General features: G+C 37.9%; 1 protein-coding gene across 1 annotated transcript in view; it reads left to right on the top strand.

The window, feature by feature from the left end:
• The window catches only part of LEKR1 (leucine, glutamate and lysine rich 1), a 337373-nt gene that overhangs the window by 233080 nt on the left and 80050 nt on the right, over positions 1-24243 (top strand). Inside the window, exons 13-14 of the mRNA XM_089910962.1 lie at positions 2153-2246; positions 22921-23082. Of these exons, the coding sequence (XP_089767088.1) occupies positions 2153-2246; positions 22921-23082 (256 nt within the window). The remainder of the gene's footprint in view (positions 1-2152; positions 2247-22920; positions 23083-24243) is intronic.

Here is a 24243-nt window from a genome sequence, read left to right as displayed (position 1 = left end):
CTGACTCCAGTGCCCTTCATGGCTGTAAAATTTAATGCTCAAGTACATCAGATTTGGAAAGTACCTTCAAAGTGAGAATTGGCTTCAATGCTCTACTTATTGTTGGGGTTCTTCCTTTTACTTCATTTTTTTTAAACCATTAATTTGGAATAATTTTGTATTTAAAGAAAAGTTACAGAGACAGTACAGAGAATTTGTTTCCCTCTTGTCCATTTTTCATAATCATGGCACATATGTAAAAACTAAGAAGTTAATATGGGTATAGTACAATTAACTAACCTATAGACTTTATTCAAATTTCACTAGTTTCCACTGATAACCTTTTTCTGGATTTGTGTTTCCTGCATCTTCCTAACTTTTTGTCCAGATCACTGATGAATTTTAAGATTTTTTTTATAAGTGAAAACAAAACTTTACTTATTTTCAGTAGGAAAGTTGTACCTAGTCTGACACAGTTCTGAAAAAAAAAGTCTGGGGAGTTTTGTTGTTTTCAATCATTTTCCCGAAAATAATATTCATAATCCTGGTTACCAAGTTAATGTGTCTTTATGTTCATGACCTTAAAATTTTCTAGCCTAGAAATGTAGGCACTATTTTTATTAAAAAATGTCTAATAATACTGTAAGAGTGAGATGAGAATAGAGATCAAGATAGATTGACAGTCTATTACAATACTCTTGGTGGGAAATAAAGTCAAGAACCTTAACTGTTAGTAGTCGGAAAGGAAGGGAGGAAATAGTTTGAGGTGCACCAAGGGGCAGAATACATAGAACTTGTTACTGAATGGATGTGGTAGAACAAGAAGAAGGAAAAGTCAGAGATGACTCAGGGATTTCGAGCTAAAGATTGTGACTGTTGAAGGTTTCAGAAGTGAAAAGGAAAGGCAAGACCGTCGGAGACGATGATGAATTTGTTTTTTGATGTGTGGAATCTTTGGTGTTGATGGCTCACCAGGGTGGAGATGTCTAACAGGCAGTTATAAATGAAAGTCACAAGTCTGAGAAAAGGGGTCAGAACTAAAGGGAAGAGGGTGATGATGGAAAACAAAGGGATTAGAAAGAGGAATAAGCAATGGAAAAGAATCACCTACACAGAAAATAAGAAGGTTATGGTGATTATAGAAGGGGGCGGAGGGACCCCCTGATCAACAGGCATACTTTTGCCACCACTTGTGATATTTAAAGTCTTAACTTCAGGGCCCCTGGAGAAATGTTCTCATGAATCTCCCACACTTACTTCCACCCAGAAGGTCACAAACTTAGCTTTAAGACCCAATTACGTGGGGACTTCCCTGGTGGTGCAGTGGTTAAGAATCCACCTGCCAATGCAGGGGACATGGGAAGATCCCACATGCTGCGGAGCAACTAATCTCGTGTGCCACAACTACTGAGCCTGTGTGCCACAACTACTGAAGCCCGCGCACCTAGAGCGGGTGCTCCGCAACCGCAATGAGAAGCCCGCACACCACAACGAAGAGTAGCCTCCACTAGCCACAATTAGAGAAAGCTCGCGTGCAGCAGCGAAGACCCAACACAGCCAAAAATAAATAAATAAATAAATTTATTAAAAAAAGATCCAATTACGTGGATTAAAATATTAAAATGTTCTCTGTGTTTTCTCTCCTATTTTCTAGTACGTTTTGTACTATACCACATTTCAGATATTACCCTCTGCTTAATTCAATCTGTTCCTATTAGCACTTGAGATAAATAAAAGAAAAATAAATCTAGCAGGAACCACAAACGTGCTGATTTTGTGTCATATCCCAACACATTTTCCTTTTTTAAAGAAACAAAATATGACCTAGTGTTAGAATTTAGTCATAAACTTTAGAACCACAATGTGTAGTATTTTATTATATTTGTGACTACACATATGTTGTTACTATTTCATGCAAAAATAATATTACTTATTAAGCAAAAATTAAGCCTTAGAAAATACTTACCTTGTTGCCAGTGTTTTTAAATTGCTGTTAACAACAGTTAAAATAGTATGTAGTAGCAGTACACACACACACATATGTATATATATATATTTCTAAAGAGAAGAATAAACAGACTGAGTTGTGAAATAATCCCTGAGCCACGAACTGTAATTTAAGAAGGGTGTTAAGGGTGTGTCTTGACTCATTTGTTGTGTTTATGATTTTCAGGGAATTGATGCTGATTTCACATCAGAAAAGCATGGAGCAGTTGCAGGAAACCCTTAGACAGAAGATGCTGAACGGTGATAACTGGAGGGAGAAGGTAACAATAATGTGGCTTTCAGCAGCATGTGTCTTATTTGTTTTTAAAAAATTCTGTCCATTTTCCAGGCTACTTCAGATAGGTCTCTTTGCTTCTATGCACACCTTTGATTCTTTCTGGAATTTCCTAGACCAAACGTGCTTACAATATATGTTTTTTACAAAATATTAGACAAGTAGGAAGTTAAAACATAAGAATAGAATTTGAAGTCTTATAAGATTAAGATAGCTGTTAGTTCTTATGTAAAAGCATAATTTTTACTTTTAAATATTTACCCGTTTTCCCATAAAATGACAGAATCTGCATTTGACTACATCCTTAAAAGCAGGGGAATATTAATTCATTCTTATGATTTCTCTGCTTTTAAGAAGATAATACAAGAGAATGAACAATGACCAATGAGTTAAAATTATTCAGTTATAAACTTCTGGCAAATAAAATGAATAAGTATTTAGCTCACTATTTACAAAGAAGATGTTTGCTTTTAGAGTATGAAAAAATTGCATTGACTTTTGTCTTTGGACTTTTCTATATTTTTCAAACTTTCAACAGTGAATATGTATTGCTTTCATAATTTTAAAGAATACAAATCATACTTTTAAAATTGTTAGCCCCTGCCTTCTCAGGCCTTGCACAGCTCTAGTCATTGAGGCTATAGACATCATCTTCCTGTCATAAACTTCTCATACTTTTTGATTGATCCCTTGGCTTTATCATGCATACTGTGCTGAAACCTTCCAAGCTGTTTCTTTTCCCCCACCAGTACCTAATCCTAGCTCTAGCCTTCTGCCTTGGTTTTCTGATTTTGTCTTACATGTGCATCTAGAACTAGAGCTGGCTACTGAAATTCAGATTGTTTGACTGAAGTCCCAACAATGTATTTGGTTATCATCAGATGCTTCTCCTTGGTGACTAGACCTTATAACTTGTAACCTCAGGCAACAATTGGTGGCCACCTTCAAACTAATGTCTCCATCTGGAATTCCCCACTCTGCCATCCACAGATGAAATCCTTTACGTATTGTTGCTGGGTCAGGTTAATTCTAAATTTGTCACTTTCATTTCCAGTCTTCACACAGTTGGCCATACTCAACCAGTCTGGCCCTCTATAAATCAATCCCCCTTCCCTTATCCTTTGGGGACAGCACATTCAGGCTATAACAAAAATGATCTCTATAGCAACAGTTCCATATGGGCAACAATTAAAATTTGAGAATATGGACTAAAGTTGCTCTAAGTGTCTCATTCTTTTGTTTTATTTTATAGCATAGGCTTCTTTTTATTATAGATCTTTATTGCAGTATCATTCCTTCACAATACTGTGTTAGTCTCTGTCGTACAACAAAGTGAATCAGCCACATGCACACATACATCCCCGCAACCCCTACCCCCTAAGCCTCCCTCCCCTCCTCCCCATCCCACCTCTCTAGGTCATCACAAAGCACCAAGCTGATCTCCCTGTGCTATGCTGCTGCTTCCCACTAGCTAATTACTTTACATTCAGTAGTGTATATATGTCGATGCTCCTCTCACTACACACCAGCTTCCCCCTCCCTCCCCCGCATATCCTCAAGTCCACTCTCTATGTCTACGTCTTTATTCCTGCCCTGCCACTAGGTTCAACAGTACCATTTTTTTTTTTTTTTTTTTAGATTCCATATATATGCGTTAGCATATGGTATTTGTTTTTCTCTTTCTGACTTGGTTCCATGTCCTGGCTATTGTAAATAGTACTGCAGTGAACATTCTGGTACATGTCTCTTTTTGATTTATGGTTTTCTCAGGGTATATGCCCAGCAGTGGGATTGCTGGGTCATATGGTAATTCTATTTTTAGTTGTTTAAGGAACCTCCATACTGTTCTCCATAGTGGTTGTATCAATTTACATTCCCACCAACAGTGCAGGAGGGTTCCTTTTTCACCACACCCTTTTTCCTAGATTTTTTGGTAATGGCTGTTCTGACCGGTGTGAGGTGATACCTCATTGTAGTTTTGATTTGCATTTCTCTAATAATTAGTGATGTTGAGCATCTTTTCATGTGCCTCTTGGCCATCTGTATGTCTTCTTTGGTGAAATGTCTATTTAGGCCTTCCACCCATTTTTGGATTGGGTTGTTTGTTTTTTTGATATTGAGCTCCATGAGCTGTTCATATATTTTGGAGATTAATCCTTTGTCTGTTGTTTCATTTGCAAATATTTTCTCCCATTCTGAGGGTTGTCTTTTTGTCTTGCTTATGGTTTCCTTTGCTGTGCAAAGCTTTTAAGTTTAATTAGTTCCCATTTGTTTATTTTTGTTTTTATTCCCATTACTCTAGGAGGTGGGTCAAAGAAGATCTTGCTGTGGTTTATGTCAGTGTTTTTCCTGTGTTTTCCTCTATGAGTTTTACAGTGTATGGTCTTACATTTAGGTCTTTAATCCATTTGGGGTTTACTTTTGTATACGGTGTTAGGTGGTGTTCTAATTTCATTCTTTTACATGTAGCTGTCCAGCTTTCCCAGCACCACTTATTGAAGAGGCTGTCTTTTCTCCATTTTATGTTCTTGCCTCCTTTGTCATAAATTAGGTGACCATATGTGTGTGTGTTTATCTCAGGGCATTCTATCTTGTACCATTGATCTATATTTCAGTTTTTGTGCCAGTACCATACTGTCTTGATTACTGTAGCTTTGTAGTATAGCTTGAAGTCAGGAAGCCTGATTCCTCCAGCTCTGTTTTTCTTTCTCAAGATTGCTTTGGCTATTTGGGGTCTTTTGTGTTTCCACATGAATTGTAAACTTTTTGTTCTAATTCTGTGAAGAATGCCATTGGTAGTTTGATAGGGATTGCATTGAATCTGTAGATTGCTTTGGGTAGTATAGTCATTTCACAATATTGATTCTTCCAATCCAAGAACATGGTATATTTCTCCATCTGTTTATGTCATCTTTGATTTCTTTCATCAGTGTTTTATAGTTTTCTGAGTACAAGTCTTTTGCCTCCTTAGGTAGGTTTATTCCTAGATATTTTGTTCTTTTTGTTGCAGTGGTAAATGGGATTGTTTCCCTAATTTCTCTTTCTGATTTCTCCTTGTTAGTGTATAAGAGCACCACAGATTTCTGTGCATTAATTTTGTATCCTGCAACCTTACCAAACTCATTGATTAGTTCTAGTAGTTTTCCAGTGACATCTTTAGGGTTTTCTATATATAGTATCATGTCATCTGCAAATAGTGACAGTTTTACTTCTTCTTTTCCAATTTGGATTCTTTTTATTTCTTTTTCTTCTCTGATGGCCATAGCTAGGACTTCCAAAACTATGTTGAATAAGAGTGGCAAGAGTGCACATCCTTGTCTTCTTCCTGATCTTAGTGGAAATGCTTTCAGTTTTTCACCATTGAGAATGACATTTGGTGTGGGTTTGTCATAACATGGCCTCTATTATGTTGAGGTAGCTTCCCTCTATGCCCATTTTCTGGAGAGTTTTTATCATGAATCAGTGTTGAATTTTGTCAAAAGCTTTTCCTGCATCTATTGAGATGATCATGTTTTTTTATTCCTAAATTTGTTAATATGGTGTATCACATTGATTGATTTGCATATATTGAAGAATCCTTGCATGCCTGCGATAAATCCCACTTGATCATGGTGTATGATCCTTTTAATATGTTGTTGGATTCTGTTTCCTAGTGTTTTGTTCAGGATTTTTGCATCTATGTTAATCAGTGATATTGGTCTATAATTTTCTTTTTTGTGTGATATCTTTGTCTGGTTTTGGTATCAGGGTGATGGTGGCCTCATAGAATGAGTTTGGGAGTGTTCCTTCCTCTGCAGTTTTTTGGAAGAGTTTGAGAAGGATGGGGGTTAGCTCTTCTCTAAATGTTTGATAGAAGCCATCTGGTCCTGGACTTCTGTTTGTTGGAAGATTTTAAATTACAGTTTCAATTTCATTACTTGAGATAGGTCTCTTTATATTTTCTAATTCTTCCTGGTTCAGTCTTGGAAAATTTTACCTTTCCAAGAATTTGTCCATTTCTTCAAGGTTGTCTATTTTATTGGCATATAGTTGTTTGTAGTAGTCTCTTAATAATCCTTTGTATTTCTATGATGTCAGTTGTCATTTCTCCTTTTTCATTTCTAATTTTATTGATTTGTGTCCTCTCCCTTTTTTTTCTTGATGAGTCTGGCTAAGGCTTTATCAGTTTTATTTATCTTCTCAAGGAGCCAGCTTTTAGTTTTATTGATCTTTGCTATTGTTTTCTTTGTTTCTATTTCGTTAATTTCTGCTCTGATCTTTATGATTTCTTTCCTTCTACTGACTTTGGGTTTTGTTTGTTCTTCTTTCTCTAGTTGCTTTTGGTGTAGGGTTAGATTGTTTATTTGAGATTTTTCTTGCGCCTTGACGTGAGATTGAATTGCTGTAAACTTCCCTCTTAGAACTGCTTTTGCTGGGTCCATAGGTTTTGGGTTGTTGTGTTTTTGTTGTCATTTGTTTCTATGTATTTTTTAATTTCTTCTTTGATTTCTCCAGTGATCTCTTAGTTATTTAGTAGCTCACTGTTTAGCCTCCATGTATTTGTGGTTTTTACAGGTTCTTTCCTGTAATTGATTTCCAATCCCATAATGTTGTGGTCAGAAAAGATGCTTGGTACAATTTCAATTTTTTAAAATTTTCCAAAGCTTGATTTGTGACCCAAGATGTGATCTATCCTAGAGAATATTCTGTGTACACTTGAGAAGAAGGTGTATTCTTCCACTTTCAGGTGGAATGTTCTATAAATGTCAATTAAATCTATCTGGCCTATTGTGTCATTTAAAGCTTGCGTTTCCTTATTTATTTTCTGTTTGGATGATCTGTCCATTGGTGTTAAGTGGGGTGTTAAAGTCCCCTACTATTATTGTGTTACCGTCGATTTCTCCTTTTATGGTTGTTAGCATTTGCCTTATGTATTGAGGTGCTCCTTTGTTGGGTGCATAAACATTTATAATTTTTATATCTTCTTCTTGGATTGATCCCTTGATCATTATGTAGTGTCCTTCCTTATCTCTTGTAACAGTCTTTATTTTAAAGTCTATTTTATCTGATATGAGTATTGCTACTCCAGCTTTCTTTTGATTTCCATTTGCATGGAATATCTTTTTGCATCCCTCCACTTTCAGTCTGTATGTGTCCCTAGGTCTGAAGGGGGTTTCTTGTAGACAACATATATATGGGTCTTGTTTCTGTATCCATTCAGCCAGTCTGTGTCTTTTGGTTGGGGCATTTAATCCATTTACATTCAAGGTTATTGTCGATATGTATGTTCCTATTACCATTTTCTTAATTGTTTGGGGTTTGTTTTTTGTGGGTCTTTTTCTTCTCTTGTGTTTCCCGCCTAGAGAAGTTTCTTTAGCCTTTGTTGTAAAGCTGATTTGGTGGTCCTGAATTCTCTTAGCTTTTGCCTGTCTGTAAAGCTTTTGAGTTCTCCATCAAATCTGAATGAGATCCTTGCTGGGTATGGTTGTAGGTTTTTCTCTTTCATCACTTTAAGTATATCCTGCCACTCCCTTGTGGCCTGCAGAATTTCTCCTGAAAAATAAGCTGATAAACTTATGGGGATTCCTTTGTATGTTAATTTTTGCTTTTCCCTTGCTGCTTTTAATTTTTTTTCTTTGAATTTAATTTTTGTTAGTTTGATTAATATGTGTCTTGGTGTGTTTCTCCTAGGGTTTATCCTGTATGGGACTCTCTGTGCTTCCTGACTTGGGTGACTCTTTCCTTTCCCATGTTAGGGAAGTTTTGCTCTATAATCTCTTCTTATGTTTTCTCAGACCGTTTCTTTTTCTCTTCTTCTTCTGGGACCCCTATAATTTGAATGTTGGTACATGTAGTGTTGTCCCAGATGTCTCTGAGATTGTCTTCAATTCTTATCTTTTTTTTTCTTTATTCTGCTCCTCGGCAGTTATTTCCACTATTTTGTCTTCCAGCACAGGTATTCGTTCTTCTGCCTCAGTTATTCTGTTATTGATTCCTTCTGGTGTATTTTTCATTTAGTTATTTTGTTGTTCATCTTTGTTTGTTTGTTCTTTAGTTTTTCTAGATCTTTGTTAAACATTTCTTGTATTTTCTCAATCTGTGCCTCCATTCTATTTCTGAGATTCTGGATCGTCTTTACTATCATTACTCTGAATTATTTTTTAGGTAGATTGCCTATTTCCTCTTCATTTATTCTGTCTTGTAGGTTTTTACCTTGCTCCTTCTTCTATGACATATTTTTTTGCTGTCTCACTTTTTTTCTTTTTTTTAATGAATGGGATTGTGTTTCTGTCTTACTGGTTGTTTGGCCTGTGGCTTCCAACACTGCAGTTTCCAGGCTGTTGTGTAGAGCTGTGTCTTGGTGCTGCGATGAGGACCTCTGGAAGACCTTACTCCAATGAATATTCCCTGGGGTCTGAGGTTCTCTTTTAGTCCAGTGGTTCAGACTTGGGGCTCCCACCACAGGAGCTCAGGCCCGACTCCTGGCTCGTGAACCATGATCCCGCAAGCCATGCAGGCAGCCATGCAGGAATCAGGCTCCCTGACTTCAGACTATACTATAAAGCTACAGTAATCAAGACAGTATGGTACTGGCACAAAAACAGAAAGATACATCAATGGAACAGGATAGAAAGCCCAGAGATAAACCCATGCACATATGGTCACCTTATCTTTGATAAAGGAGGCAGGAATGTACAGTGGAGAAAGGACAGCCTCTTCGATAAGTGGTGCTGGGAAAACTGGACAGGTACATGTAAAAGTATGAGATTAGATCACTCCCTAACACCATATACAAAAATAAGTTCAAAATGGATTAACGACCTAAATGTAAGGCCAGAAACTATCAAACTCTTAGAGGAAAACATAGGCAGAACACTCTGTGACATAAATCACAGCAAGATCCTTTCTGACCCACCTCCTGGAGAAATGGAACTAAACACAAAAATAAACAAATGGGACCTAATGAAACTTCAAAGCTTTTGCACAGCCAAGGAAACCATAAACAAGACCAAAAGACAACCCTCAGAATGGGAGAAAATATTTGCAAATGAAGCAACTGACAAAGGATTAATCTCCAAAATTTATAAGCAGCTCATGCAGCTCAATAACCAAAAAACAAACAACCCAATCCAAAAATGGGCAGAAGACCTAAATAGACATTTCTCCAAAGAAGATATACAGACTGCCAACAAACACATGAAAGAATGCTCAACATCATTAATCATTAGAGAAATGCAAATCAAAACTACAATGAGATATCATCTCACACCAGTCAGAATGGCCATCATCAAAAAATCTAGAAACAATAAATGCTGGAGAGGGTGTGGAGAAAAGGAAACCCTCTTGCATTGTTGGTGGGAATGTAAATTGATACAGCCACTATGGAGAACAGTATGGAGGTTCCTTAAAAAACTACAAGTAGAACTACCATATGACCCAGCAATCCCACTACTAGGCATATACCCTGAGAAAACCATAATTCAAAAAGAGTCATGTACCAAAATGTTCATTGCAGCTCTATGTACAATAGCCCGGAGATGGAAACAACCTAAGTGTCCATCATCGGATGAATGGATAAAGAAGATGTGGCACATATATACAATGGAATATTACTCAGCCATAAAAAGAAACGACATTGAGCTATTTGTAATGAGGTAGATAGACCTAGAGTCTGTCATACAGAGTGAAGCAAGTCAGAAAGAAAAAGACAAATACCGTATGCTAACCCATATATATGGAATTTAAGAGGAAAAAAATGTCATGAAGAACCTAGGGGTAAGACAGGAATGAAGACACAGACCTACTAGAGAATGGACTTGAGGATATGGGGAGGGGGAAGGGTAAGCTGTGACAAAGTGAGAGAGAGGCATGGACATATATACACTACCAAACGTAAGGTAGATAGCTAGTGGGAAGCAGCCGCATAGCACAGGGAGATCAGCTCGGTGCTTTGTGACCGCCTGGAGTGGGGGGGATAGGGAGGGTGGGAGGGAGGGAGATAGATGCAAGAGGGAAGAGATATGGGAACATATGTATATGTATAACTGATTCACTTTGTTATAAAGCAGAAACTAACACACAATTGTAAAGCAATTATGCTCCAATAATGATGTAAAAAAAAAAGTAGAACAATAACAAAGTGAAAACTAAAATTAGAATAGGAAACTAACAGGTATGTTAGAAAAAATATAAAAATATAGATGAAACAACAACTAGAAGGTGAAACAGAACCACAATAGTAAAAAAAGAGGAGGAGGAAAACAAAAAGTGGAAAAGGCCTTGGCTGTGGAGGGTGGGGCCTAAGCAGCGGTGAAGTTTGGGCAGTGGGCGGGCCCTATGCTTAGGACCCAAAGGGCTGGAAAAGGAAGTGGGGTGGGTGGGTGGGGTTGTGGGAGGGGGCTTGGTCTCAACAGAACAGAAGCCCCCAGGCATGCCTCCTGCCTCTGTTCTTAGAGGGTGGGGGGGCCCCATCTGGGAGCCCAGCGTGCTTCCTGGGCTCCAGTGGGTGGTGCAAATGCCCTCTCCTCCTCTACTGCTCCTCCAGTCTTGAGGTCCCCTCCCACCTGCCTCTCCTGATCTCCCCGCCCTCCTTCCTATGCCCCCAGGACCCACGCAGCCTGGAGGGGGCTTTGGAGGGCGTGGGACCAGCCTGGGGGCTTGGCAGGTTCCCAGTGCCCGAGTGAGCGTGGCAAACGTTCTCTGCTCATTTCCTGATCCTCTGGTCCTGGAGGGCCCCTCTCGACTGCCTCTCCTGTTCTCTCCTGGCCTCCCTCCTATGCCCCCAGGACCAACCTGGCCCAGAGGGGACCACTGAGCGTGTAGGACCCAGCCCGAGAGCCGGGCAGAGTTCCCCAGCTGACTGGGCAGGGGAAATGCTGGGCCCGCTCCGCCTCTGATCTGAGCCCCTGAGGGTCCCTCCAGGCGTGGGAACCCCTCCCCTTCCTGCCTCTCAGTCACCCTCAGGGGCGCCTGTCCTGTCCAGGCTCCACTTCTCCTCCCCCCTCAGTGTCCCCACATCCTACCGGTGCTCTTGGGGGTTCTTCCCATCTCCCTGGACGTCAGGGTCCCCCACCAGCATCCGGCAGGCACCCTAGTTGTGGGGAAGATGCGAACTCTGCATCTTCCCACACCACCATCTTGACTCGGAACCTCCAGCATAGGCTTTTTCTTCTCCTTCTCTAAAGCCCGCACTTCTTTAATTACTTCTATTTTTTTTAGCCTCGGTGTACTAAGTTGATTAGTCTATCCTTATTCACTTCCCCTACCCTTACCAATCCATGTTTAAAAATATGAAAAGATGACCCACCTATCTAGCAATCAAAAATATTCAAATTAAAGCAAGGAGAGATTATTTTTTACTGCTTCAACTTTGTCTTGTGGTGAAAGTCTAGTGAGATGGTCTTTCATTTTTACTCTTTAAGGGACTGGAAATTACACAGCCTTTTGGAGGGCAGCTTGACAATATGTATAAAGAGATATTATAAACATCCCATCTTTTGAGTCAGAAATTTCACTGATGGGTACTTCCCTGGTGGTCCAGTGGTAAAGAATCCACCTTACAATGCAGGGGGATGCGGGTTTGATCCCTGGTCAGGGAACTAAGATCCCACGTGCTGCGGGGCAACTAAGCCCACAAGCCACAACTACTGAGCTCACATGCCTCAAGTAGAGCCCGCTTGCCGCAAACTACAGAGCCCACACGCTCTGGAGCCCATGCACCACAACTACAGAGCCCACGCGCCGTGGAGCCTGTGCACCACAACTAAAGAGAAAACCTGCATGCCACAACTAGAGAGAAGCCCACACACCACAATGAAGATCCCACATGCCTGAAGAAATATCCTGCGTGCCGCAACTAAGACCCGATGCAGCCAAAAAGAAATTAATTAAATAAATAAATAATAAATAAATCTTTGAAAAAGTAAAAGAAATTTCACTGATGGAATTAGTGAAATGCAGATGGAGATTCACAGATCATTCCTTTCCCTCAAACTCCTGAGCTCCTCTTAGATTGACAAAATGAACTTTCCTGCCTTTGCTTATGTAGAAGCTCCTCATTTCTTTGGTCACACCCCACCAATGACCTTCAGATATAATCCACTGGAAAAGAAGTCTCTGCATTCACGATCCACTCTAGTACTGCTGCTTACTGTGCCCTATCCCTGAGGTGCTAACACAGCATGCCGACCAAGTTAGTGTTAGCATCTGACCATATAAAACTATATGTTCTTGCTTTATGCTAAGTTAATTTGTTGATGAAAATAAACATATGTGAGATTCTCTAAGTTCTTATTAAAACCATGATATCTTTCTAATAAATTAATTATATCATAGATGTATTTTGGCCTGTGTAATTTTCTTTAATATAAATGGACATTTCATTCTTTTGAGAGGACATGACTTTTTGTTAATAAACCTTGTAATTTAGCTTAGTAATAAATCAAGATCCAGACCAGTAAAGCCAGTGAATGATAATTACGCTTGGCTGTGTTAGTTATTGAGACTATGAATTAAGAGTTCCCTGAAAGTCCTCTCATGAGAAAGGAGAATCGCTAATATGACATTGTCATCTCTTTCTTGGGTCATTGTGCCTTTGCATAGGAATGAAATGTTCCCTTTACAAATGTGTAATACACATATTAGAATAAACTTCATAACTTAAATGCTTTTAACAGTCAAAAAAAGTAGATAGCAATTTATGCCCTTGCTTAATTATTTTAGAGTATGTAAAAAGCACGTAATAGAAGCAATAGTTGCTATGCAACAAGGATGGCACATTTTTAAATAACTGAGTATTTACTAATTATCATGGATTTTTGTTTATTTCAAGTATTGCTTTGATGTGAAGAAAGCAAATTAATGTGCATGCTGAACATTTTAAATTGGTTCCAAATGCAGTGTTGTTACTTTTCAGTTAAAATGTTGTAATTAAGGGCTTCCCTGCTGGCGCAGTGGTTGAGGGTCCGCCTGCCGATGCAGGGGACACGGGTTCGTGCCCCGGTCTGGGAGGATCCCACGTGCCGTGGAGCGGCTGGGCCCGTGAGCCATGGCCGCTGAGCCTGCGCGTCCGGAGCCTGTGCTCCGCAATGGGAGAGGCCACAGCAGTGAGAGGCCCGCGTACCGGGAAACAAAAACAAACAAACAAACAAAAACTGTTGTAATTAAAACATTTCCCACAGCCAGACTGCTTACAATAAGTGATAGTCACCTATTGACTATCACTTTATAGTGCCATAAACAAATTCCAACCAAATATTTTCTTAGATTATTACTAAAATATCACATTATGGAACATCTTAGGATTATACTATTGACCTCATTTTAAACAGTACATAGCGTTTTGAGAAACCAGTAGTTAAAACAAACAAAACCTTAATTCCTGACTAAGCAAATGGATTTATAGTGAAAACTCAGGGAGAAAAAGTTTACTTCAAGAAATAATTCCAGCATTGAAGGGTGAGGCAAAAAAAATCTCAAATTCTTCTTTAAAATGGAAGAGCCAAATGGCCTAATAATTCCTAATGTACCTCAGTGTACTGTTAATAGAATTTAAAAAAACAACTTGTAAAATACAATTTGACAGAGATACAGTCGTCATTTAAAAAATATCAGTTTTCATTTATGTGTAATTAATGTATGGTTAAAATGAATATTGAGGGTACACTTTAATTTTTTAAATTATGCCATGTAATTTTCAAAATTGAATTAATAAAATCATAAAATTTTAGGTCTGGAATAGCCTGCAAAGATCATCTGATTTAAACCCTTAATCTACATAATAAAAATAGTCTCTATTATTAGAGTGTTTACTATATGCCAAGCCTTGTGCTAAATGTTTTTCATCAATATAATTTTAATCATTCTAACATTATTATTCCCATTGGCACATGGAAAAAAATAAAGCTCAGAGAAGTTAGGTAATTTTCCAAGGTTGTATAGCCAGGAAATGAGAACTGATACAACACCCCCACCCCCTTCAAAAATGAGAGCTAATACAAAGTCCAAAATGTCTGTATTTGGCTTAGGTGGACTAACAGGAACCAGATTTACCCTCCTTCCTGAAACAACTAAAACACTGGAGAAAAGATAGAAACAATGGTTTCAAGACACTGGACATCAGGCAATGAAGGACAGTGATTCTTGGAGATAAGAGACAAACAAGATAACCCCTGTGATTGCCCTAACTTAGTGCCTTGAAATAAATTTAAGGCCATGGTACAGGGAGTGGGAATCCAGGTGGAGTGTGGCAGATTCTCTGAGTTGAGGAGACCTTATGAAGAGTGCAGGGAATCTAAGTGGCTAGAATTCACAGGATAGTGTTCTCAGGAGACAGCTGCACAGAGAAAGAATATTGGATGTCTACAAAGAATCCCCATTAATTATATGTATGCTCAGTGCATATAAATGGGGAAACTACCCAGAGCAAGGGAGACCATCTGAAAGGATCAGAGATAATGCTTACACAAGGCCAATAATAATGCCTGTTCTCACCAGCCAGACTGGAAAACCTATAATTCATAGGGCAGTAGGTAGAGTTCTCAGAAGGGTCTTGCATCAGTAGGAGGGAATAATTAGCCCTAGACTAAATGCTGAGCTGGTCCTGCTCAACAAACTTTAAAAGGAAGGCATTAAAAAAAATCAAGCTGATTCCAAGAAACTTAACTACATCCCAGAAGAGAGTTCAAGAATATTTATAAGAATACAAAAATATCCAGCATTTAACAAGATAAAATTCACAATGTCTAGCATCCAATCAAAAATTGCCCTGCATGGAAACAGGAAAATAGGACTCAAAATGAGAAGAAAGGTCAACAAATAAAAATTGACTCAGAAAGGCACAGATGTTAGAATTAGCAGACAAGGACATTAAAACAGTTATGATAACTGTATTCCATATGTCCAAAAACTAGAGGAAAAATTGACCATGTTAAGCAGAGATGTGGAAGATATAAAAAAGACCTAAACTGAATTTATAGAGATGAAAACTACAGTTGTCTGAGATGAAAAGTATACTGGATGGGATTAATGGCAGATTAAGCATTCCAGAAGAAGAGATTAGTTAAATTGAAGACACAGCAATAGAAACTATGCAATGAAATAAAATAGAAAAGAGACTCAGAACCAAAAAAGGGCATCAGTGAGCTGTGAGACAAATTCAAGTGGCCTAATATATGTATAATTGGACTCCTCAAAGGACAGGAGAGGACAGAAAAAATATTTGAAGAAATAACAGTTAAAAAAAACAAAATTTGATGAAAACTATAAACCCACAGATTCAAGAAGCTCAGCAAACCTCAAGCATATTCAAGAAGCTCAGCACACCTCAAGCATTATAATCCAATTGCTCAAAATTATTAATAAAAAGAAAATCTTAAAAGCAATCAGAGAATAAAAGACATATATGAGGAACAAAGATAAGGGTGAGAGCTGATTTTTTTTATCATAAACAATATAAGCAAGAAGACAGTGGGACAGAAAGTATTGAAAGAAGAAGGGTGGGGCAGGGGTGAGGGGGTGGTGGTAGGAGCTGTCAACTTAGAATTCTATACAAAGTGAAAATATTTTTCAAACATGAGGGTGAAATAAAGGTCTTTTCAGAATGAAAAAAACAGAAAAAATGTATCTCCAGCACAGCCACACTATAAGAAATGTAAAAAGAAGTCCTTTATTCAGAAGGAAAATTATACCAGATGGAAATATGGATCTATACAAAGGAATGTAGAACACCAGAATTGGTAACAATATGGATAAATATGATATTTTTATCATTTAAATTTCTTTAAATTATAATGGACTATTTAAATTAAAATATTAATAATCTAATGAGATTTATAACACGTAGAAGCTAAATATATGACAACAATATCACAATAGCTGGGAAGGGAAAGATGGAAGTATACTATTGTGAAATTCTTTTCTTTCTTCTTTTAAGTGAAAATATAATTTATTGGCTCTCGTAACTGCAAAGTTCAGTGGTGGGCTACCTTCAGGCACAGCTGGATTCAGGGCTGTCAAGCTGGTTTTCTGCCAGATTGGTTTCATTTTCAGACTCAGAGTTGTCCTTCCTGATGGCAAAAAGGGAACAGTAGCTCCTCCCGTCTCTTTTCTGCATTCTTAGCAAAAAACTCACTGTAGCTGTCAGATTCTAACTGAATCATGTTCTTAGTCTTGAACCAATCACCACAGCTGGCAAGACTGGGCATGTTGATTCATTTGGACCTGGGTCACATGCTCACCCTTGCAGGACAGATTCCCACTCAACCATATTGACTACAATAGGGGAAGAATGAATCCCTAAAAAAAAAAAGAAAATAAAATAACAAATATCCCCTCAAGTTTTCAGTTGAAAGATGGGCCAAGAGATAGGGCAATGGGTAGGCAAACTGACAATGAGCTGGGAAATACAGTGGACCCTTCTGGGCGTACCTTCCTGGCAGATTACCCTTCTCTGAGAATTTCTCCGTCTGCCTCATGGGTTGAGCCAGATTCCTTTCATTTGCCCCACTCTGGCCACTCTACACCCTTGAAACCCTGCTTTCTATCCCCAAAGCCTGAATTGAATGGATGAAAGTAATAGTTCCTGGACCCTCTGACTTTTGGTTGGGGTTGGTGAGTATGGAACAATGGCAGGAGATCTAAGGAAGGGAAGAAGGGGTCCTTTCATTTTAGTTTTATCCCTCAACCGACCATCACAGCCCACTTTTTCCTCCAGCCTTATAGAGATATTATTGACATGTGACACTGTAAGTTTAGTATGTACAACATGATGATCTGACACACACATATATGTGTTGCAAAATAATTACTACAATAGGGTTAGTTAACATATCCTTCACTTCACATAATTACCTTTGTTGTTTTGGTAGTGGTGGTGAGAATATTTAGTTTCTTATACAATATATGAAGTGATATATCACAAGAAGATAGATTGCAATAAGTTAAAAATATATTCTATAAACTCTAAACCAACCACAAAAATAGAAAAACAAAGAGTTACAGCTAATAAACCAGCAAAGGAGATAAAATTGAATTTAAAAAATAATCCAAAAGAAGACAGAAAAAGAGGGGAAAAAATGAGATGGGCCAAATAGAAAATGCATAGCAAGATAGATTTAAAGCTAATTATATCAATAATCAAATGAAATATAAATGGTCTAAACCAGGGTCAGCAAACTTTTTCTATAAAGGTCCAGTTAGTAAATAAAATATTTTTGGTTTGTGGAACATACAGCCTCTGTTGCAACCAGTCCACTCCATCATTGTAGCTTAAAAGCAGCCATAGATGATATGCAAATAAATGGGCATGGCTGAGTTTAGTCTGTGGACCGCGGTTTGCCAAGCCCTAGTCAAAATACCCCCATTAAAAGACAGAGATTGTCATGTTGGATGAAAATGCGAGACTCTACTATATGTTGCCTATAAGAAATGTACTTTTATATAAAGAAATATTTTTAAAAATAGGTTAAAAGTAATGGATGGAAAAAAGATATGCTAGAACAAATCAAAAGAAGCTAAAGTAGCTACATTACAATCAAAATAGATTTCAGGGAAATAAATCAGAATATTTAGAATATTACCAAAGATAAAGAAGGTTATTTCATAATGGTAAAGAGATAGGTTCACCAAGAAGACATAATAATCCTAAATGGTTTTTCACCTAGTAACAGAACTTAAAAATTAAGCAAAAAATGATAGAACTACAAGGAGAAATAGACAAATCTATAATTAGAGTCAAAGATGTCAATAACCCTCTCTCAATAATTGATAGAAAAATATCCAGAAAACTCATTAAGGATATAAACTATGGAAAATAGTATAATAATTTATTTTGAAGAGATACAGTAAACACTATTACCAAATATGACCTAATTGATATGTATAGAATCCTCCATTTAACAGCAGAATACACATTCTTCTCCAGTGCACATGGGACATTTATTAAAGTAGATCATATACTGGGAGTAAATATGTCTCAATAAATTTAAAAGGATTCAAGTCATACAAAGTATTTTCTCTAACCACAATGGAATCAAATTAGAATTCATTAACAGTTATCTGGGAAAAAATCCCCCAATATTTTGAAACTAAATAAATACCAAGTCCATGTTCTTAACCACTATGCCATGTAGATGTGTAGGAAGACAGCTGTGTGGAAAAACTCACCACGCTGAGCTATGGAGTCCACCAGAGACACTCAGGTGTCTCTCCACCTCATAGTAGCTCTAAGATCTTTGTGAAGGCACTTAATTTCTCTGAGACTATTTCTTACTGTAGACAGTGGGAATAATAATTATTGTATGTTCTTTCCAGGGTTGTTGTAAGAATTAAATGAGTTAGTAGATGAAAAGGGCCCTGTACCATACCACCTAGCCTGTTTGTTACTTGGTGAACATTCTCTCCTTCCGCCCTCAGCTTACTCAGTTCTTGGCAGGACTTCAGTGCATAGTCTGATTCCTTAGCATTCGTATTTTTTTACTACAATACAAAGCCCAGTATTTGAATAGTCATCTACTTTTATAATATATTTATTCAGTGGTTAATTTAGAAATAATCTGAAGTATTAGTTTTCAACCAGTATTTGTTTTTAAACTTTTAGAAAATAGTATAATTTATTTTTAGGAGATATATTTTGTTTAATGATATATGTACATCAAATATAAACAAGTGGTCTGATTTCTACTTTGACATCAGAAACTCCCTTGGTTTTAAAGGGATCATCAAAGTAATCAGTGATTATATTTGGTGTTTGGCTCCACGAACAGTTAGAAAATGATATCAAAATCAACCACAAAGATCTCACTTGGAAAATAGTTAGTGGAAAAATAGCATTTTGCACACTAGTATTAGACACAAATATTATAAAACTCTAATTATGCATTTCAACAACAAATACAAAAGGAATTAAAAAACAACATACTCAGAATGCTCTGGAGTCATCAGAAGGCCTTCAGGGAGGAGACAGAGTTTGAGCTAGAGGAAGATATGGATGAATTAACATCTGGAATGTGTACACAGACAATAATTGATTTTTGTGTAGCTCTTGAACTCATGTATTATTCATGCTGTTTTTTAGAGATTAGAATTTTTTCATGATTTTCAAAATTACTATGTTATTGTATAAAGCAGTTCATAACATATGTATGCACCATCACCTAATTCATTTATTTTGCATAAACATAAGTCCTGCCATCTAAGGTACTTTAAACAAACAGCTCTTATCAACATGTCAAAAACGTAAACATGGCAATTTGGTATGAATTCATCTTTTCAATGACAATATACCAGCTTAAGCAAATCATTGTTTGTGGGTTCATCACTTTGTTCAGACTCTTCAGATCGTGAAGGAACCAGTAGTGTCATCTCTCTGTGCTACAGAGTCAACACATTCAGATGGCTTTTGGCTTCCCACTGCAGCTTCCTTAAATGTTTAGAAATCCCACCTGAAGCTCATCAGGTTGCTTCTCTTTCTCAGGTTGTGCAAATTAAAAATCAAATCAGAAATAGTAAATCACTCTTCTTTTTATCTACAGTGTTTTTTCTTTCCCATCCTCCATCTATTCCTTCTTTTTCCCCTTCCCCTTACCTACACTAGTTCATTCCAAGGAACAGTTCAGGGGCAAGAAGATCTCCTTTCTTCCTGACACAGGTAGAACAGAACATTCTTCTCATTCAACCAGTCAGCCACCCCCTTTCCTTCCCTGAACTCTTCCTTTGTTTCCTCTTCATCAAGGGACTCTGCTGATTTGCTAAATGGCCTCTTCCCCATAATAAATTTAAAGAACTTCTGTTTTTAAAAGTTCTTCTCAAGTCCTTCTGTCATCTAATTTCGTTTGTCCTGTCCCACATAGTTTATGTACATCCTTGTTCTCTTAATTTGAATCCATATTTTGAAATATGTCTTTTTATCCTAAAATAACTCTGGCTCTACCAATTAACCACACAAGGAAATTTTTTTGAACACTTGATATTTTAGTACCTTGGCACAAATTTTTCTTGAGTTTTTCAAAAAATGTTTGTTTACTCTTTTTTTTATATAGTGTCATGGTATCTTGTGGGCTATTAACTCTTGAAGTTTTCTGAATGTTTTGCATTTGATTTCCTCCTTTCATGTGTTCTTGACTTATCTATTCCAGTGTGGCTGGAGTGCAGTAATCAAATGGGAAAGGCAGTAAAAGTCAGGTTGGAGAAGTCCAGGGCCACCATACATGCTGTTCAGTTTGCATCGTGACTAATAGCACAGGCCAAGGGAGAGAAGGGAGCTGGAATCCGGCCTGGGCTCTGCTCACCAAGTCTTGTGCCCTGCCCAAGGCTGTGTTCATCTAAGGAAGGCATGCTTTTTTGATTTACACAAAGGTGTCATATGGGCTGATGGTGGTCCTGTAGAAGATCGTGTATGGAAGTTTGGATTTTATACTAATGCATTGAAAAACCACTAAGAAGGAATAAAATCATCCAATTTATAGTTTGTGAAGAACACTCTGCTGTGTATCAGGTGTTGGAGAGAGGCAGGAATAGAAGTAAGGAGGCCACTCAGGAGGTGGTGGTGACCACAACTAGGGTGGTGGAAGTAGAGGTGTAGAGAAATGGATGGATTCGATGCATCTTTTGGAGGCAAAATGAACAGGACTTGGTGCTGGATTAAGTGTGGAGGGTAAGGGAGACAGAAGTGTGAAAGGTGATTACCCCAGTTACTGACTTGAATAACTCGATGGGTGACGGTACTGTGTCCTGAGATGGGGAGCATTGAGGAAGGAACAGGTGGGGAGGGAATTGTATCAAGATCTCTGGTTCAGACAGTTTTTTTGAGATACCTGTGATGTATCTAAATGGCTACCAGGAGGCAAGTGAACACAAGTACCTGGAATTCAGAAGAACATCTGCTCTTTTTTCTGAGGGCCCTGAGGCCCTCCTTGTCTTTTGTAATCTGCTAGCAACACACCTGAACAGTTCTATCATGTTCCTAAATGATTATCGGTATCCTTTCCCACAAACAATCCAGAAATTTATTTTGAGAGAGCCAAAATAACTCCGTGCATTGAGTATAAACGTAACTGTTTTGCCTTGACGCAAATGATCAGTCCTATACCCAGTGCAATAAATCCCACAGACCCCACACTGGGACTAGTCTTCTATGTGGATTTTATGTAATTTAAATGGCTTCCTGAAAACTTTCTTAGCAAACTTTCTGTTTCCTGGTACCCTAGTTTCAGTATCCCCTTGAGAAATTCAGGTTGACCTCTCTCCTTCTCCTCTTAGTGGCCTGAGAATCACAGTCACAGTAAGTCATGTTTGACGGTTTTTCTCCCAAGTTATCTGGCATTTACTCCCTCTTAGAATTTATAATCATGGCACAATGTAAATCTCGAGCCAGCCTGTCACTGGGATCCCTTCTCTACTCCACTATATAGTCTCCCAGGGCTAAATGACTCCAGGACTCATAGATTTGTTCTCTCGCTCCAGTAGACAGAGCCAAAACCAATGGTTAAAAACCATGGGGAGAGAGATGTTGGCTCAACTGAAGGAAAAACTTCCTAATGCTGAGCGCTATCTGAAAATGGAAACGCCTGCTGGGGAAGGAGTGAATTATGGTTTCTGGTGGTGTTGAGGCACAGAGCAGACAATGATTTGGTGCAAATTCCACGGTAGAGACTGAAGTCAGGGTGTAGAAATAATCTCCACTGACTATTGAATCCCTGCTTGTGCAAGAGCTTTACACAGATGTTTCATCTCATTTATAATCCTCATAACGACCCCCAAGGGAATTAGTTATAACCACATCAGGAGAGGTTACAGTCACAATTTAAGATCACACAACTAGAGTGGCAGAGCCAGGATTTAGAGCCAGGATTTAAACTCAATCCAAAGCCTTTGTTTATTCTTCCACAATTCATGGAAGCTTGAGAAAACGAACTAGGGGATTTCTAAGGTCCCTTCCAGCACCGTGATTTTATGTGAGTCAAAATCTGGATACGGGCATCACTGACTATGTTTTCCTTCAATCAGCCTTCTGGCCTCAATCACATTAAAATGATAATCTTTGACCCCAAAGCTGTCTCATCTCTATCAAGAAAGGACCATTTTTAAAAAATCGACATTTATTCCTTGTATCCACTCTTAGTTTTCAGCAGAACTTAGTGTAAGAGCCTCAAAATCTTTTGTTTTTTCCTTATAGGGTTGCTGGCAAGGACTGAGTTTACACCATAAATGTACAGAAGATTAAGCTTTTAGTATTTCTGAAAACTGTTATAATATATTGTACTAACTTCTCTACTCATTTTACAGGTTTTGATGGTCTTAGAGGATGTAACACTATTTGACCTAAGGTCAACTTTTCTGGCCCGAGTTCTGAGTCAGGTTGTTTTTAAACATTAGAATTTAAAAATTAATATTAGGATTAGAATTTTTAAAATTATTAGATCCTGAGTTCTCATCACAAGAAAAAAAATCTATTTCTTTAATTTTGTATCTATATGAGATGATGGATGTTCAGTAAACTTATTGTGATAATAACTTCAGGATATATGTAAGTCAAATCTTTATGCTATACACCTTAAACTTATACAGCACTGTCAATTATATCTGAATAAAACTGGGAGGAAAAATATGAGTCTGAAAATAGGCTTAATTTACTTATCTTAAGATAAAATGGCTCTATTTGTGCGTTAAATGCTATTTTCTAGGTTGAAGCTGAACTCGCCAAGGAAAGGGCCCAACATTTAGTTGAATTTCAGGAGCAAGCTCTTCTCTTTAAAGAAGTTAAACTGGAACTCGATATTGAAAAGGAAAAACACCAAGAAATAATCCAAAAGTGTAAGAAAGAAAAAGAAGAACTACAAATGAAGGTCTGTCATTATGATGTTCATCATTATTTAATGGGTTTGAAACTGTAGATGTTGGTTATTTCCTCCTAAGGACACCACTATATTTATAACTCCTGTAGATTTTCTCATGGCCATTGTGCCTTAGTTTTAGGTAGATAGAATGGTTTGGCTATTCTCCAGAATGAATGACTGAGATAAATTATATAAGCATACAATCCAGCTATGTATGGTATTTTTTCCTACTAAAATAAACTTATTTTTAAAACAGCATAAATTATGTAACTAATAATTAGCATGGTTAGATGTTCCAATACCTCGAGTATCCAACAAAAGATAATGAGGTGTTTCACATAATTAAAATTTTACCAACAATTAAAGCCTATCCCCTTTAATGGCAAATATTTTCAACTCTAAATATTTTTGAATGAAGGGAAATATTTTTTAAATGTAATCACACCTCCATAATTTCTTTTTTTCAAAGTATCATTTTAACTTTATTTTATTTGTTTTTGGCTGCGTTGGGTCTTTGTTGCTGCGCGCAGGCTTTCTCTAGTTGCAGTGAGCAGGGGCTACCCTTCATTGTGGTGCACGGGCTTCTCATTGCAGTGGCTTTTCTTATTGCAGAGCATGGGCTCTAGGCACGTGGGCTCTAGTACTTGTGGCTTGCGGGCTCTAGAGTTCAGGCTTAGTAGTTGTGGCGCACGGGCTTAGTTGCTCCGTGGCATGTGGGATCTTCCCGGACCAGGAATCGAACCCGTGTCCCCTGCATTGGCAGGCGAATTCTTAACCACTGTGCCACCAGGGAAGTCCCCATAATTTCTTAAGCAATGCATCCTAAACATAATACAAGGTTTTGTTAAGGTTCCCTTGTTTTCATAACACCTGAGAGTAGAATGTGTGTGTGTGTGTGTGTGTGTGTGTGTGTGTGTATTAACCAAGACCCAGTGGTGAAGTCATATTTTTGAATAAACTCATTAAGAGTCTATGTAAATTAGCCTTAAGTGAGACTTACTGGCCGCTACTTTGGTGTATAGAGGGTATGGTACAGCCTTTTCAGTAGCTCACTGGGAACGATAGGCAGGGCTAGCCACGTGAGTGTAGCACCATAGGTCCCCACACTCAAAAAGGCCTTTCAGTTTTAACATTCTGCAAATGCTGTCTTGAAATTCTTAATAATTTTAC

This window comes from Delphinapterus leucas, chromosome 4 (assembly GCF_059928025.1).
Source record: "Delphinapterus leucas isolate spDelLeu-1000000601 "Yukka" chromosome 4, BTC_Dleu_Yukka2, whole genome shotgun sequence".
NCBI classification, from domain to species: Eukaryota; Metazoa; Chordata; class Mammalia; order Artiodactyla; family Monodontidae; genus Delphinapterus; species Delphinapterus leucas.
The sequence above is the reverse complement of the archived record's forward strand: the minus strand, read 5'-3'. Positions and strand labels throughout refer to the sequence as shown.